The sequence below is a fragment of the Colletotrichum fructicola genome (assembly GCF_000319635.2).
Source record: "Colletotrichum fructicola Nara gc5 chromosome Unknown KSG_Nara_v1_contig11, whole genome shotgun sequence".
Classification (NCBI taxonomy): Eukaryota; Fungi; Ascomycota; class Sordariomycetes; order Glomerellales; family Glomerellaceae; genus Colletotrichum; species Colletotrichum fructicola.
The window spans coordinates 1008330-1023750 of NW_027094061.1; the positions used below are offsets into that span (position 1 = coordinate 1008330).

Genomic DNA, 15421 nt, shown 5'->3' on the forward strand with positions numbered 1-15421 from the left:
GTTCATCCCTATCTTGCAATAAACCACTCGGTCCGGCACTCGGATCGGGTGTAGTAAGAAACTGTTCGAGGCCAGCTTGGCGTAAAGTCGGAAGTGATACCCTGGGCTTCGAGCTGGTGAACTGTGGTTGAACTGTTCGAAGGGGGGCAAGCTGTGGCGGCTTGATGGGGGCCGGAGGCGCGGTGCGTCTCGGACATATACAGCACGCAGGCGATGTGCTCCAGCGGCGGTCTCGGGTAGGGGCTTCGTGACTGTTCAGCGGAGGTACATATCATTTGCGGGGCTTGCTTTCTGTGACCAGCAACATAGTGAAAAATGGCCAAAACTCTTGTCTACCAGGTGAGAGAAGGAAACCTGATTTCATTGTTCGAAGCTGCAGCGCAGTACAGGAATAAATACTTCTCTTGCTAACTTTTGCTATCATCGCCGTTACATCAATATCTTTGTTCACGAAGGTCAGCCTATACACCCATGTTACGGTGATACTATTCTTCATATCACCGCAGTCATAGAATTATCGGTCACTACGCAGCAACGGAGAGGTTTCCTGCTTGAGGTGAGAAGAATTCCTAGCGTATGTTATACTGTAACTACAGTACAGGCATGCAAAGTAGTCTCATTATCGACAGCCAACTCAAACACATACACACTGGAGAAGGGCCCACATGCATGTCCAAACGACCGCCCCCACCGAAAGCCATTGAGCAATCCCCGGCTGCGTCGTTACGTTCGCGCCCAACCCGGATAACACCCTGCCAGCCAGCAGCGGAAGAGAGACGCAGATGGCCATGCAAGCTAACGCAACGCACAAAACAACAAAGAGGAGGGCGACCGTTACGATACGGGGAATACACAGTAGGAGCAGACCCTGCGGGAGGAAAATCGATAGAACGATGGCCGTGCATGTGCCGACCAGGACAAACGACAAGAGCCAGTATGGGGCGATGCCCAACCCGCTGAGCGCGCCCAGGTCCGCGCTGTCCATGTCCAACGCTTCGATCTCCGGCAGGCCGGGCACGACCAGCCGGGCCGCCTGCCACAGATTCTCCAAGGCTTTGATATGGAACGTCTGCGACATGTTCAGCTCCCCATACGGCACGAGCTTGGTCGTGTCGTTGGGGTACCCAAGCTGCCAGACGCCCCTTGTTTGGAGACAGACATACACGGGAACGGCATCGCGCCAACCGTTTAGGCCATCCATGAGCCCCACAGCGCCCGTGCTGATGGCCTTGTCTGCCGACGCGACAACAGTGGCCACATGCGCGCCGGCTTTGGTGGCGATGGATTTGAGGGGATCAGAAATATCGTCGGGAATGGTCAGCCGTCGCTGGCTTTGGTCTTTATCGAAGACATCAAATACATCGCTGACGTTCTTCACCAGATTTGCCGTTGTTACCTGCTAACATGTTAGACAGGCCGAGGCGGGGCCCACGAGGGTTGGTCGGTGAGGGTCCTCACATTCAATAAAGAGCAATGCTGGGTGGTATCCCAGCCAGGCGTGACGTAGAAGAGGAACAGAAGCAGGGAGCACACCCACACAGCAACGTTCAAGCCGTTCAGCCACCGCATTTTCACAGCATCTCACATCGTTTCCCATATCTTTATATACTTTACGGCGAAGTCATCCGCACGTTTGTGACTCAATTGACCATGAATCGCTGAATGTGTCAGTCGTCTGGGCTTCTTTGCCTTGTAGTGTGCGCTTAGCGATTTAAACGTACGTACAAAGTGGTTTACCGCTACCGCACATGTGCGCTAAGACGCTCTTTCAAGTACCTCAAGATTCTCCTCCGGGTGGCCATATCAGGCTCCGGCTTGTGCGCTATTGTCTGCTCGCACACCAGGCATTTTACGTGTCGATTGTACGTGCTCAAGTAGATTATATGAGATGGTTTGCTGGCTGTGGTTCCGAGGTCGATGTCGCACTTACAATATCCGCAGATGAGGGTCTGGCAACAGGAAAGCGTAAGAGCGAACATCGCACGTTGAGAGCATAGCGAGCAGAGTAGATCGACCGGGGTCCGAATCGGGCTCAACGCGTCCATGGTGGCAAAGCCGCATGAGAAGAGCAAAAGGCGAGGAGAAAGGAGATGTCAAGATTGAGTTGGTTAAAAGGGTAGCTCGGTATACTGGGTTTTCATGATGGACGCTGGAGGCAATAACTGTTAGTCTCTCCCAACACGTACAGGACATAACAACACAGAAACCCCACGTCGCTTCTGACTACCAAAAGCATGTAGGCATGACTTTGCCATCGGCATGTTGCAATAGACTGCCCTTGCCTTTGCTGCCTCGTACGTCGCATCGTTGTTCGTCATCACTATGCGATTCGGTCATTCCAGTCAATTCAGCCAACTGATTCAGCCCAATCGAGTCAATACTGACTCGGATGCCCAACTGCTTATTGTCCAAACACGGAAGCGTGGATTAAAATGGCAGAGAGGTAGTCACGAGAAGTATGATGACACAGCGTAGCAGCATGACTATGATTGAAGGTATCCAGAGACCCCCTTAACAGGGCTGCAGAGCTGATGAGCTGATTTTTCATGTTGTACGATATGTTGCATAGCGTCCCTTCAAATATGGCTCTGGTTGATGAGCAGTAAGTGCTTGAGCCTCGATATTTATCATTGGTCTGGCAAAGCCATTCCTGCGTCCCATAAATGGAGACAAGAGCTGAAGTGCCTCTGGCTATATCGAAGCGCTTGGTTTTGATCCATGTAGAGCGCCGCGTGGAATGCGAGTACGAGAGACTCACCGAACCCGCCTCAGACGACGGGCGCTGCCTGGTTCGACACCGTCACAACAGAGAAATTGCTGTGTGCCGATTGACGTGGCTCCAGAGCCTTGAAGGAATTGGGCGCATTGCTCACCGGAACATCGCCGCGATACATGGCATTTTCCACGAATCCCAGGCCGTCTTCCTCGTCCACGAACGACTCGAGGTCGATCTGCATGACCTTGCGATCACAGATGAGATCCATGTTGCTTCCGTCCTGTCTCAGGTAAGCAGGAAGCGCGACCTTCTGAGGCGGTATCTTCGATGTTGAGATGCGTGCTAGGTCATCGAAGGCATTCACCATGTGGTGGCTGAGAAGATCCGGTTTCCCCTAGAGTCCATTTGCGTCACGCGGTGTGGGGTTGTCAAGATAGGTACTTCGCGACGAATTCCATTGATGTCCTAGAGATTGTGTCTAAAGCACACAGTGCTTAACGTTTGTTTCCAACCGGCCGTCGATATCGTCAGCGACGCCGAGCGGTACTGGTCAAGACTGTACGGCGACGTCCTTCTTTGGATCAGGTCACAGCTACAGGGTCTGGGCCTGAGCTTTGCTGCGCGCGATTTCCTGTCAAAAAGCCACGAGAGAACGCTCCCTGGCATACAGGTACGCTAGCTTCCCCGGCCACATCTTCGGGTTTCGCTGAAACAACCTCCAGCACCAGTTTTTGACGAGGTCCAAGGGGCCTGACGGGCTGTTTGCCCTGGTCGCACAAGCATTGGAAACGAAAGAGACCGTCGTGCTCGATCGGGCGCGAGACAATCTGGTACCTTGCGACCTAGTCACGAGGATGTGGCATCAACCCTGTCACGAGCAGCAATCTGTTCTGAGAAGGAGATGACGGGAAAGTGTAGATGTCCTTCATTAGACTACGCGATTTCAGTCATTTTTGCATCACCAGCAACTATCGCAAAGGTGTCCTCATCAAGGAACACATCCCAAATCGGTGATCGCATGTCTGGGATAGACATGCTTGTTTCCACAGGTCTCGCCAGACCCGGAAACACATGTTCAAAACATCCCTCCCACTGGCGCATGACCTCCTTATACGTCCATTGCAGCTGGCTTATCGCGGAACAGCCAGGCTCATTCCATCTGGCTAGGTGTATTAAGTGCTATTGAAAGGCGGTCGCACACATCTGCCATTTCGCTATGAATGAGATAATGTCGTCCTTCTCTGGAACGTATGGTACGGCTGGTAGTGGCAAGCTGACTACGTGGCTTTGGTTGTTTTTAACGAGTGATATTTTTGGGTTTCTGTGAGGGCGTCTACGTTCCGCCCGCCGGGGCCCAGATGGCGACTCAGGCAAAAAAGACGAATATCTTGACAGGCGCACGCTGGGTATGGGGAAGTCCATATCGACTGTCTTTGGGTATGGGACAAAATTAGAAAAGCAGCGTGTTTGGGAGCAGAAGCTCTGCGAGTTTGCCAGCACGACTGCGAAGGAGACACGGTCGTGAGTAATTGAAAGATGTATGATATCTTGGTGGATGCGGAAGGTAGCTTTCTGTTTTGAACAACGAGTTGACCAGTTCCTATGCAAGAAAGTGCGCTGCTGATTGGCAATGATTAGCGCACACGCCTGAAACGATACCCATGCTTGTGTGGTTTGCAGGGCGCGATGACATAAGAGCGTAAGACTAAGGACAGCAGACGGGCGCTTCATTTGCTCAGCAGGCGACAGATTAGACTTTGTAGGTTATCATAACCAATGGAGCGTAGTGGGCGTTGGCGCTAAGCTGACCACAGCCATGATGAGGTGACTGAAACTCGTGCCGCTGTCAGTTCATTCAAAGAATCTCTCTCCTCCATGGCATCACTAGGGAACTATTGGGGCACAAAAATACCGCAGAAAGGGCAAAGTTGCGCTAACCGCCATGAACGAAGTCAAAGATTTGGACAATAGGACTTCTAGCTGATTTACTACTGTATTGAACCTATACGCTAACGAGGTGCAGTACCATCAGACATCCAATCCACAGTGGGGTCGTTGCGCCGTTCCATCTCCTCCGGGTCCAAATTATGTCGTGTGTAGATGGCTATGCAGATGATACCTGAGACTTGAATTGCAATGTTCGTCGTCTATTATCCCAGCTGCTCGTCCAGAGGAGATTTCTGCTTTAACCCCAAGCCGCCTATCGGCCATTAAGAAGTAAATCGGGGCATCGCTCACCGGCGAGGCCTCACTTCTACCACGGCTTCGGATGACATGATTTGCTGTGCAGATCATCATCGAGATATTACGAGTGAGCCAGGGCAACCAACTGTGACATAAAGCAAAAGATTCGGTAATTATACCAGAGGCATCATTATCCCCTGTTCTGTACCACATAGTTACGCCGGCCAGCACCTCAACTGGTCAGGCTGTAACACCAGATTCACCATACACTTTCCCGAAATGTTGCAACATCGGCGCGTAGTAAAGGTCCAACACTTCTTCAGCTCTTCGTGCCGTCCAGCGAGAGTGAGGTCTGGGGATCAGAAGGCGCTGCATCAAGTCAGAGATTGCTTCATTCGTGACATAAAGAAGCAAACCCTGGTAATAGCAAGCAGCGGGATGCTCGCTGCATCTGCAGCCTCGCGTAGTTCTGAATCTGAGGCGCAAAATTGGATAGCTGTGCTACGGTCGACCGCATGGCCGTCGACACATAGAAATTGAAATTTCCTTTTTCTTGTTAGACGTGTGGTACTCAATCAGAACTGCCTACCACACACCTCATAATAGCACCAAGCATACGATTCGACCGGTTACTAGAGGGACATAGCGACCTGTCTGGCCGAAACCATTCGTCCTGGTGAAGAACGAGTTCCCGCATAATGCAGCCAGCAGACCAAAGATCGATCTCTGAGCCGTACTGCGTGCTTATATCCTGCCATTCAAAGGCGTCTGCTACCAACAGCTCTAGTGGCCGGTAGTATAACGTGCAAACCTATGTAGTGTCAGTTCGTTAAGAGACAGCACCGCAAGGATCTGTAGCATACCACCGGAGTTCTGGCGTCAGATCCATCAAGGCAGTGAGATAATCCAAAGTCGCAAATCTTCACGCAGTCGTCCTCAGAAATCAGTATGTTATCGGGCTTGAGGTCACGATGAACGATTCCGATATCGTGTAGAAAGCTTAAGCCTAGCAGGATCTGGTCGGAATACCAAGCCGCTTGATTGAAGCCAAGCGGAGCACGCCTGAGCCTTTGGCTGAGGTTCTCAGCGACGTAGGGCAAGTCGACAATCAGCTCGTCTCGCACGTAATGGACCTCTTGCAGATAGATGCAGTGTTTGCGGACTTCGGAAGGATAGTTCTTGATTCGACGGAGGCAGCCGATTTCCCGGAGGCTCTCCGGCGAGAGCCCGCCAGATCCTGGAAGAGGCATATGTTTCCGTGCGACAAGCTGGCCCTGCACCACGACCTTGTAGACGACGCCATAAGAGCCCGATCCCACCCTTTCAGGAAATGAGAAGTTCAGTTCATCTTTGACAAAGGGACACGATTTTCACGAGTCTGGCAGGTCTGTGTGGCCGGCGTGCATATCTATATGCGTAGAGGACGGGATACTATCTGGACCTCAATGCGTTGAAAACGCAGAGGGAAACAATTTTCACCTGAGACTGCTGTATAGGGATATTGCACGCATTCAACTTTTTATGTGACTCATCTATGTAGTAGTCAAAGTTGACTTTTTGTACTCCCCGCCCCCGCTTCCGATCAGTCATGTCTGGCTTATTACGCAGTGCAAGTCGTCAAGCTTTCGCTCAAACCCGTGGGCGAACCATTGTATCAACAGTACCATTGGCCATGCAGGGGCTCAAATAGACCTAAGCTTCCGTCGCGATCCCGAACCTCAGCACCTTCACTCTTACCTTCAACCCCGACAACCCCCCCAGGGTCCACTTCGGACTCTCTGTCCCATGTAAGAGCTGATGCCGGGCGAGGCCGCCGGGATACTACTGTTTTCCAGCTGTTGGGTTGCGTCGATACGTCCAAGATGACGGCAATTCCCATGGCACCTTCGTACAGTTCAGCACCCCACGTGCGCAGAAGCTCGTCCTGATGGTCGACGTATTTCCTTGACATGGCACGAGAACCACCAGCAACCGTAGAAGAGAATTGCAGGGCTTTGATATCGTCTAGCCAGCGAGACAGGGCCCAAACTTCCACAAGGGCGATATGGACAAGTTCTAGGTTTGCTTTGGAGCCTACGCAACGAAGCAGGACTTCTTTTGACCTTCGTAAGGATGGACGAAGGATAGGATCTTGAGCGTTAGCTTCATCGTCGAGCGACACTATCAGACTAGCAATCTCGCAATCCAGCGAAGACATCGTTCTGCTGCAAAAGAAAGACGACACTGTGAGCTGGCAAATTTATGTTGGAGGCTTTCCATACTGGATGGTAGACTTGGAATAAAGCCTGAGACTAAATAGTAGGGTTGCTGAGTTACTGCCCTTAGTCACTACCAAAACCTCTCCTGTGACAGCAGCGGCTCTTGCAGCGGTTACCATATCGATAGCGACATATGAACTAATAAATTGAAAGTATGACCAACGCAGAAGTTCTGAAGCGGCTGCACACATGAATGCGAACGCCACGCGTTTTTAAGTCGATTGCTACCCCCTTTAAGTCATCTCAGACTACTGCTGATAATAGAGAATGCTGCTTTTATAGTGTGTGATTTTTCATTAATCAGCTCTAACTCTTCCGCTATTTAAGCTAAGATCACGAACGCTTTTATCTTACGAGGCGAGGTTTGTCCGTGTGTATTTAAAGGCGTTGGGATGGTTTCTGTCGAGTAAAATGGCGGCGAATTTCCCTCTCATTATCTTGGCTTTGACCGTAGTTGTAAGCTTTGCGCATTACGTTCTAGGTGTTGTACTTACCCTTCTTAAGATCTGGGCTTTCGTGACTATGGTCATGCGGGTTTCCAATGGTCCGACGGTCGGCTCAGGGATTATTGCCATGAATCAGTTGTCGAAGGAATGTTTTTCAAACGCCGCACACTTTCCGGTCCTAAACCACGTCCTCCGAGATACTTTTGACGGCCTCCATATGTGGTTGAATGACATGTAGAAACGGGAAACCAGGAATGACCGGAGTGACAACCAGGCCTCTGGAGAGATTCCACCGGCGCATCAACACCACATGGATTGAATGCAGCGGTGATACGCCGTAACTGAATACTAGTCTGCCCAGGCTGCGCTGTCGACTTAGATTGTGGATTTTATGATTAGCACACATGTAGCAAGTGGCGGGAGTGGAATTGCTTATTTAATTGAAGTCGAAGATTTCAGGTACTATTATGTGAAACGGCCGCAATAGATCGGCTGTCCTGCTTCATTCCTCGCTTAACATAGGGTCTGTCTGCTGAGGTGGTGTGAGTGAGTTGTAGCTATTGCCAACAACATATATCTCCGTATTATGTCTACGATATTGTCACTTTACTTCTATTAGAAATGCCGAGTAACTCATATTTTGTAGATGATAAGTGGCAGCTGCTCTTATGGTCACAATGACGCATTTCGTGTTCGTTGACTATATATCACCCAACGGGACCGGTCTGTCGAGCGTCCGTCACAAAGCATAACCACAGTTCGTTTTAACGAGCATGCCCACCTATGAAATCCGATGTTCACTTAGAGAAGGGAAATTTTGTAAGATTTACATACAATCTCCAACTATCTGCAAGGCTTGCTTGGAGAGGACCTCCACACGGCTTTGTTTACGGATTGAAGGCCCTCTCCAAGCAAGCCTTGCAAATAGTTAAAGAGTGTGTTACGAAGTCGAATGCCAACGGCCCCTTCGAGGAAGACGAGTATGCATGGTATATGGTGCGAATGGCCTTCGCTGTAGATAACCTTCATTACAAGCGTATTATCGAAAGGAATATTAAGTTATAGAACATCCTCCTTGGCTCACATGGCGTGCTTAAGATTGTGGACTTTGGATGCGGTGTAAATGGTATGAGCAGAAACACCCTCTGCGGCAAGCCTGAGTACTTGGCGCCGGAGATGATCACAGTTCACATGAGGGGTGGGCGGTATGACGAAAGAGTCGACATCTGGAGTCTAGGCATTCTCATGTACGAGCTCCTTGTCGGCGTTGGACAGGCGCTACGGCTGTATATTGACCGCATCCGAAGGGTGGGCTACACACTACCAGGTGACGTTCATTTAGCTATTCTGCTGTTTCTTAGTCTGGAGGCCTAGGACTTGATGGGACAAGTACTTCTGATGTGCTATGATCACGCCATCTGAATGCTAAGTAGGATTGGCTATAAGTGGTCGAATCGACCGAGGGGATCTCGATGCGGAAAACACAATCGCACCCCTGGATTCCGAAGCATTGCATGAAGACTCTTTGATAGGCTGTTGGGGACGAACGGTGGTGCCGTGTCAGCAACTTGGAGGGTAACACTCGGTAAGGCTGTCCTTTGAATCGTGGTACTGTAACAAAACGGCCAGATTGAAATTGTGCGGCAGACCTATCCTGGTACTTTATCGATGCACGTAGAATACATGCACGCAGCGAAATTGACAGAACAGCATTGAGTGCTACATAAAGTTGGACAAAATCGTCAGAACCAAGCAAATCATCCGTAGAAAGCGACAGAATACCGCTGATAGCCCAACGAGCTTTGAGCAAGCCAGATGCCTCCCGCAACAGAGACCGCTGCGCGCACGACCCGCTTCTCCGACTGCCGACTGCCATCCTCAGTGGGTCCCAATGGCCCCGGGCCGACGGGTCAGCGGCGCCTACGTCGGAGGCTACAGTAGACCGGGTCTTCAGAGGCTAAGTCAATCAGTCATAGACTCAATGAAGCATTCGCAGTAAAGGTAAGCTAAAAGTATCCTGAGAATGAATACTGAGTTAATTGCCGAAGAGCTATAGGAGTATGAATCAGTGCCAGGCTCGGGTGATACTACATCCCCGTGTGGTCTTGAGCATGTTTCTTTGTACCTTGGATTGAGCGCGATTATTCTGATTCCGAATAGTCGTTTGGCCCCCAAGTCGTGTTCGATCACACTGATTCCGAATGATCGCTATCTTATCACCACGTAACTTCTACCATAATTCTTCCGTTCCCAAAGGATTCCCCGTTATTCCCGTGATCCTGCAGTACAGATGTATTGTCCTAGCCGCCAGGCGCCCAAGTGGGTCGGTTAACTGTTACTCCTGTATAACGGGTCGCAACAATGTGGTTGAAGTTGACGCCAGTGGGGCAGTTACAACTTGACCCACATATGTGGGTATCAGCCCTTCTTATCCTCGCCTCACCTCGGCATCGATTGGTTGGCATGTGTTTAGAAATTCTACGCATGCGTAAACGACGTAACCGGACGCAATCCGACGTAGTTCGACAAAATCCGAGGAGCCCCGAACAGGGGACAGACTTAACGATGCCGCTGGTCATTGTTCATGCGGCCGAGCAGCTACCTCTTCGTAGTTGTAACGACTGCAATAACATTTTAAAACTGCCTGCAGCCAGCATCCCCTGCTCCGAACTGTGAATCAAGTCCGTATATGGACCAACGGTGGCAGTTATTACAATACAGAAGAGGCCGGCTAGTTATGACGGTGCACAGAGACCAGGCGCGAACAGCATATCGATGCGGTTATCAACGATTAAACACTCAAATTATAACTACCCACTATGTATACCAATGCAGCAAACTGAATACCTAGCCTTCACTCTCAGTACAAGCGACGTTTCATTTCTTGCTGCTGTTCATTCCGCACCATAGTCGGCATCATGCCGTCGGCCCCCGAAAATATAATACTTAGGTCTTGAGTTCTACCCTCTCTTCGTCATCAAACACTACGCCAGAACCACCACTTAACCAATCCTCTTTATCCTATTTGTTGCCCCTTCCACACGTCAAATTGACTGCCGACTCGCATAGCGCAGCCTTCGTGATGTCGTCTTCGATGGTCAATGGCGATTTCGGCCGTCCCCAAAGCCTGGAAAATGTCTCAGGAGCTACGAATGAAATCCAATACAGAGGACATGATACTGAGGCAGCGCTCGACGTGGAGGTGGTTGGGGGGCCAGAGCGCCAACCGTTGGCACAGCTGGCCGGGCTACTATACCGGGAGCTTTTGCAAAGACAAGGCGGACAGCAGGTGAGACAGTGTGCTGGCCAACTCGAGGCTCGTGACGCGAGCGTCGGCCGGTTTGGTATCGAGTATTTCGGTTGGCTTGACTCTGGCACGTTCCAGTCGATGAACAATCCGCGCCTAGAAAATGCTTGACAGTTGGGTAAAGGAGTAAGGATTGTTGCATAACCAGGCTACATACATTAGACAGGGAATTTCAATGCAACACTCTGCATACAAGTCCTAGCTATTGCCTTTCGCAATAATTTGCTTTTACTCGCACAAGAAGTGATTATATGCTGAGATGGAGAACAAGGCTGCTTTGAGTCGCGTCTGAACGTGCAGACCGGCCTTGAACGTGTACATTGCTGCAGCGGGAGCAGGTTTGAATATCGTTTTGTTATGAAAGATCTGCGGCTATCATACTCGGTGTTGCCATTGCTATGACATAACTTGAAACGCTTGTAGATGTATAGGGTGATTTCATCAAGATGACAGACCAGACTCCAGCCACAACCATCTCTGATATACCAGCTTTCATTGAATCGTCTGGATAGCTTGAAGAATCCTCCAGTAGACCCCTCCCGCTCAGCCGCGCGCCATGCTTCATCACCAGAAGAAGCACCGCGCCAATGATAGTCGCTACTACCGCAAATACACTCGTCACCATATGGATCTGCTCATACACGGGAGGCAACACCTCAATGAAGAGGTAGATGGGCCCGGACGCCACTGCGCTTAGCGCGGATGGCAGTGGCACGGTACGGCATCCGGCACTTGTGGACACATCCCGGTGTCGACAGAATGAACCAGGATTTGTTCACGGATTCTTTGCCTTCCGGAAAACGGTGCAACGTCGACACTAACGTCCATTTCTGCGGCCTGCTGAGGGATCACGGCTCTGATCTCTCGGAAGAGTTCGGTTTGATGGGGAAGAAGTCATGTAGGTCCAAAGACGAAAGCCAGTGGACTGGATCACAAACCAAGGGATGCATGTATCCAAAGGCAAGGCAACATAAGCAGTCAAGTATGATCGGTGTGTGAGTTGGGATGATTTTATAGCTATTTGTTTCTAGACTTGCTTTTCTCCATTGGACGGCTTGAAAGCTTGGCGATAAGCCGTTCAGTCGGTTTGCTCAACTTTCCTTTGCGCCCAACTCGTCGACGATCGCCGTTGACTGCCGTCCGCCGCCGGCGACAATGCAGACGGTGCGCAGGTAAAAACGTGGTATCTCCCATCCGCTCATATGGCTCTTCCGACGTCTCTGGTGAGCCTTCCCAGAGGACTACCAGGGCTTTGCCGCCGTCGCGCGTCGTTTTGTCGCCCACGGCCAGAAGTGGGTACCAGTGCTCACCGCACGTCCGACCTCCAGCGCTTTTCCAGTACCTGAAGAGAAGTTCCGGCGCTCTAAGCTGGACAAAACCCTCTGGTTCCCAACGTTCCACGCGTGTACGGGCGGGCGAGGTCCAGCGGAGGACGTGCATTTCATAGCGGGCGTGGATTGATTGCACTGAGCGATGTCCCTTGATCTCGGCGGTAGAGTAATCGATCGGATCGTCACAACTCTGATTTCGCATGCTCGGCCACTGCTGCCATAGGTCTCTCAGGATGTTCATTTTGAGCTGCTGTTCTGGATGATAATTTGTCATGGCGAATTGGGCATTTCAGTGATGGGGTTTTTGGTCAAATACTAATATTTTCTACCGTGGACGATGGCGCATCGCTGCCGAGCCCGCGAGATGACTCGACCTCTTCCGTCTCACAGTATGAGTGGGTCTCGCCACTTGAGGTACGTAGCCGAAGTCCATAACATAACAACCACCCAGTAAGGCACATCGCAGATGTGGATGGCAGTCTTCCCAACATAAGTCTAACGATGCGGAGAAGGCGAGCTGACTAACCCGCACTTTCCACCATCGTTCAGATGCGGCATACATAACGTAACCTGCAAGGACATGAAAACCCCTCTCTTACTATAAACTGAGCATACATCATACTGGACATTGAAACCCGATGCGACATGATTGATAGCTAACCAAGACTCCACTCAACAATCGTGCGACTCCGCCTTCCCCACACACCAATAGCCCCACTGGCTTGCAGTCATCTGCATCCACAATGCAATCGCAGTCGCGACCACAAGGAGAACGCCCGTCACCAGCGCGATAGCCGCAACATGCTGCCAGGGAAGGTCATCCGCAAGCGATGCAACCAGGCCTATGACTACGTCTAGCACTGCGCCGTCAAAACAGGCGACCGTCAGCCATAATAGACGCAACTCTGTGCGCGAGACCGGTCGGGCGGCTTGCAAACGAAACATCAGCATGATGGCAATGATCATGGTGAAAAGGAATGTGATGGCCGACATTGCCCTCAGAGACACCGACAGACTCGCCAGTGGGGAGGGGCCATCGGATGGCCATTTGTTGAACGTCAGCAGCACAACGCTGGCGAGCAGGGCTGATAAGACAGCAAAGATGGTGTATAAACGCTTCAGTCGCTCCAACATATTGTTGACGTCTTCTAGTCTGCCAGTTATTCTGTGTACGAAGCTAGACTCTTGTCAGACGCACCTTTTGAGTTGCTTTTGTTTCTTTCCGTTTCACTGGTCTTCCCTGAGTTTAGTTTGCCGTTTTGATGAACGGGGTTTGGCGTGTGCTGGTTTGAAACTCGTAGGATATTGGAATGTGATGATGAAGTGCGTATATATACGTCTGCGTGTGCAATATGAATGTCACGGCTCAGTCGTATAACTACACCGACAAATTACAATGCACCGCGTTGAATCATGTATTAGAGCTACACTGACAGAGGTGCATGAGACTGGCTGATTAGGTCAACGTCGGCAGATGACAGGGGCAAACATTCGTCCCAGATCCGGCGTTGCAGGACTGCCTGCGCTGGCCCCCGAGTTCATGGGGTTTACTTTCGATGTTAGTGGATGCTGCTGCTTTTGACATACCGTTCGTGACACGGGCGTCTAACTAGAGGCCCCACCCTCTATGAACGCTGTTATGAGGACATGGAGCTGAACTTCGAAGTTAGCGTCCTTGTTTAACTGCTATAAACAATTCGAGGCTACTGGGTGCATGACAGAATGAACCCGCGAAGAATAGTTCGGCATAGTTTCATCTTGTACGCTAATTAGGTCTTAGAACGATTAGACCGCATGACCACTCTGTTCTTGACTTTACGCTCTTGATCTTCTTCGTTCAACCATCGTCTGCCCTATGTGATCACGTAAAGCACTGCTATTTGTCTGCATTTGTTATCAACCATCCTGATTACTTATAATGGAAAACTCAGACGTCTTCATCAGGACTCTGGTTCGAGCTTTCTATGATGCTGAGCACGTCATCATTATTGACATATTGCTGCGTCATGAGATGTATGTCTTCTCATGGTATGAGGCCGCACTAATCCGTTAAGCCGTCTAGATTATCTTTGACAGAGCTACAGGCGCTCGTGGCAGCCCCTGAAGAACGATCACTTTCGGAGCAATGCGCCCGGCTGCAGCGTTCTGGGCTCGTACGCATGTAAGCATTCCTATTCTATTGCTGGCCCTCTCTGACAGGATATTAACTAGAACCGAATCATCGGAAAAGCGAGACCGCTACGTCTTTGTCGACCGCCGTCAAGCTATACACACGGCTAGCTCTACCCTTAGGAAGATGCAAGACCAAATATCGCAGATCGATGCGGTCTCTCCGGCTGCGATAACCTATGAATGTCCGAATTGTGTACGCACGTGGGAACTGATCGACGTTATTGACAGTGTGAACTCGAGCGGGCATTTTATTTGCAAGAACTGCCCTCGCGAACACGTCCTCGTCGAGGAGCCACACCTGCAACAGCAGCTGCCACGGTTCAACGAGCAGTGCCGGCCATTCTTTGCGGCTCTTCAGCATTTCGAATCAAACAATAGTGGAACACTCCCAGCAGTCAATTTCGAAGATCTCTACTCGCGCTATTACGCTTCTGATACTGAGTATAGCAAGCCTAAGCGAATGAGAAATGATGAGAAGCTTCGATGATGATCTCGTCATGGTAGTATCTTTTTGGACCGCTGTGAAGCTATGGGCATCGGTGGAAGCTAGTGGGCAAGAACCTGTCATTCATCAGCGGACGGAGTGATACAGTCAGGCGTCTATAAGCAATACAAGGTGCAGCACAGTTCAACGATGAACGTGTGATATTGATGCAGCTATTATCAGCCTAGTATGAGTGCCTGGCCGCTTGCATCTGCTCGATTGAAGTCGTTATTGCGGCACAGTCATGGGTGATGTGAGAAACGCTCTCTGGGCTGTTATTGCCGTGTTACTATCGTTGGGGAAGTTATTATCTACCTGAGCATTATGTATAGCTAGTGGGGTTAGAATCACTCCACAGTAACATAAGTCCTAGATGGATCTTCTTGTTAGCACGTTTGTTGCTAGTAACCTTCTCAGAAGCAAGGCCCATGAGGTCTCAGTGGCCATGCCTTCAAGCACAAGAATGATATAGTCGTTGTTGCACGCGCAGTAACGCATCAAAATTATCGTCTCATCTTCTACC

At 50.5% G+C, this 15421-nt stretch overlaps 6 protein-coding genes across 6 annotated transcripts; 3 read left to right on the forward strand and 3 right to left on the reverse strand.

Moving 5' to 3' along the window:
* Positions 1 to 8: 8 nt before the first annotated feature.
* Positions 9 to 1995, reverse strand: CGGC5_v016827 (uncharacterized protein; the record flags this gene model as incomplete). The annotated part of the gene is made up of 7 exons (XM_066153593.1): positions 635 to 1396; positions 1459 to 1476; positions 1538 to 1608; positions 1650 to 1658; positions 1726 to 1739; positions 1777 to 1869; positions 1931 to 1995. 7 exons carry the CDS (start codon positions 1993 to 1995, stop codon positions 635 to 637), a joined length of 1032 nt encoding a protein of 343 aa, XP_066007039.1.
* Positions 1996 to 2458: 463 nt separating this feature from the next.
* CGGC5_v016828 (uncharacterized protein) lies at positions 2459 to 3621 on the forward strand (the record flags this gene model as incomplete). Its single annotated transcript, XM_066153594.1, has 7 exons — positions 2459 to 2495; positions 2570 to 2602; positions 2725 to 2789; positions 2844 to 3005; positions 3063 to 3153; positions 3208 to 3386; positions 3439 to 3621. The coding sequence occupies 7 exons, from the start codon at positions 2459 to 2461 to the stop codon at positions 3619 to 3621; spliced, it is 750 nt and encodes a 249-aa protein (XP_066007041.1).
* A 1519-nt stretch (positions 3622 to 5140) lies between these two features.
* Positions 5141 to 7097, reverse strand: CDKL4-3 (Cyclin-dependent kinase-like 4; the record flags this gene model as incomplete). Its single annotated transcript, XM_066153595.1, has 5 exons — positions 5141 to 5269; positions 5317 to 5446; positions 5497 to 5711; positions 5764 to 6137; positions 6638 to 7097. The coding sequence occupies 5 exons, from the start codon at positions 7095 to 7097 to the stop codon at positions 5141 to 5143; spliced, it is 1308 nt and encodes a 435-aa protein (XP_066007042.1).
* Positions 7098 to 7569: 472 nt separating this feature from the next.
* Positions 7570 to 7842, forward strand: CGGC5_v016830 (uncharacterized protein; the record flags this gene model as incomplete). The annotated part of the gene is made up of 2 exons (XM_066153596.1): positions 7570 to 7614; positions 7663 to 7842. The coding sequence occupies 2 exons, from the start codon at positions 7570 to 7572 to the stop codon at positions 7840 to 7842; spliced, it is 225 nt and encodes a 74-aa protein (XP_066006842.1).
* Positions 7843 to 13110: 5268 nt separating this feature from the next.
* On the reverse strand, positions 13111 to 13686 carry CGGC5_v016831 (uncharacterized protein; the record flags this gene model as incomplete). Its single annotated transcript, XM_066153597.1, has 4 exons — positions 13111 to 13171; positions 13234 to 13390; positions 13441 to 13482; positions 13677 to 13686. 4 exons carry the CDS (start codon positions 13684 to 13686, stop codon positions 13111 to 13113), a joined length of 270 nt encoding a protein of 89 aa, XP_066006923.1.
* A 474-nt stretch (positions 13687 to 14160) lies between these two features.
* On the forward strand, positions 14161 to 14901 carry Gtf2e1-0 (General transcription factor IIE subunit 1; the record flags this gene model as incomplete). Its single annotated transcript, XM_032028353.1, has 3 exons — positions 14161 to 14255; positions 14305 to 14403; positions 14454 to 14901. The coding sequence occupies 3 exons, from the start codon at positions 14161 to 14163 to the stop codon at positions 14899 to 14901; spliced, it is 642 nt and encodes a 213-aa protein (XP_031875362.1).
* Between the last annotated feature and the right edge of the window lie 520 nt (positions 14902 to 15421).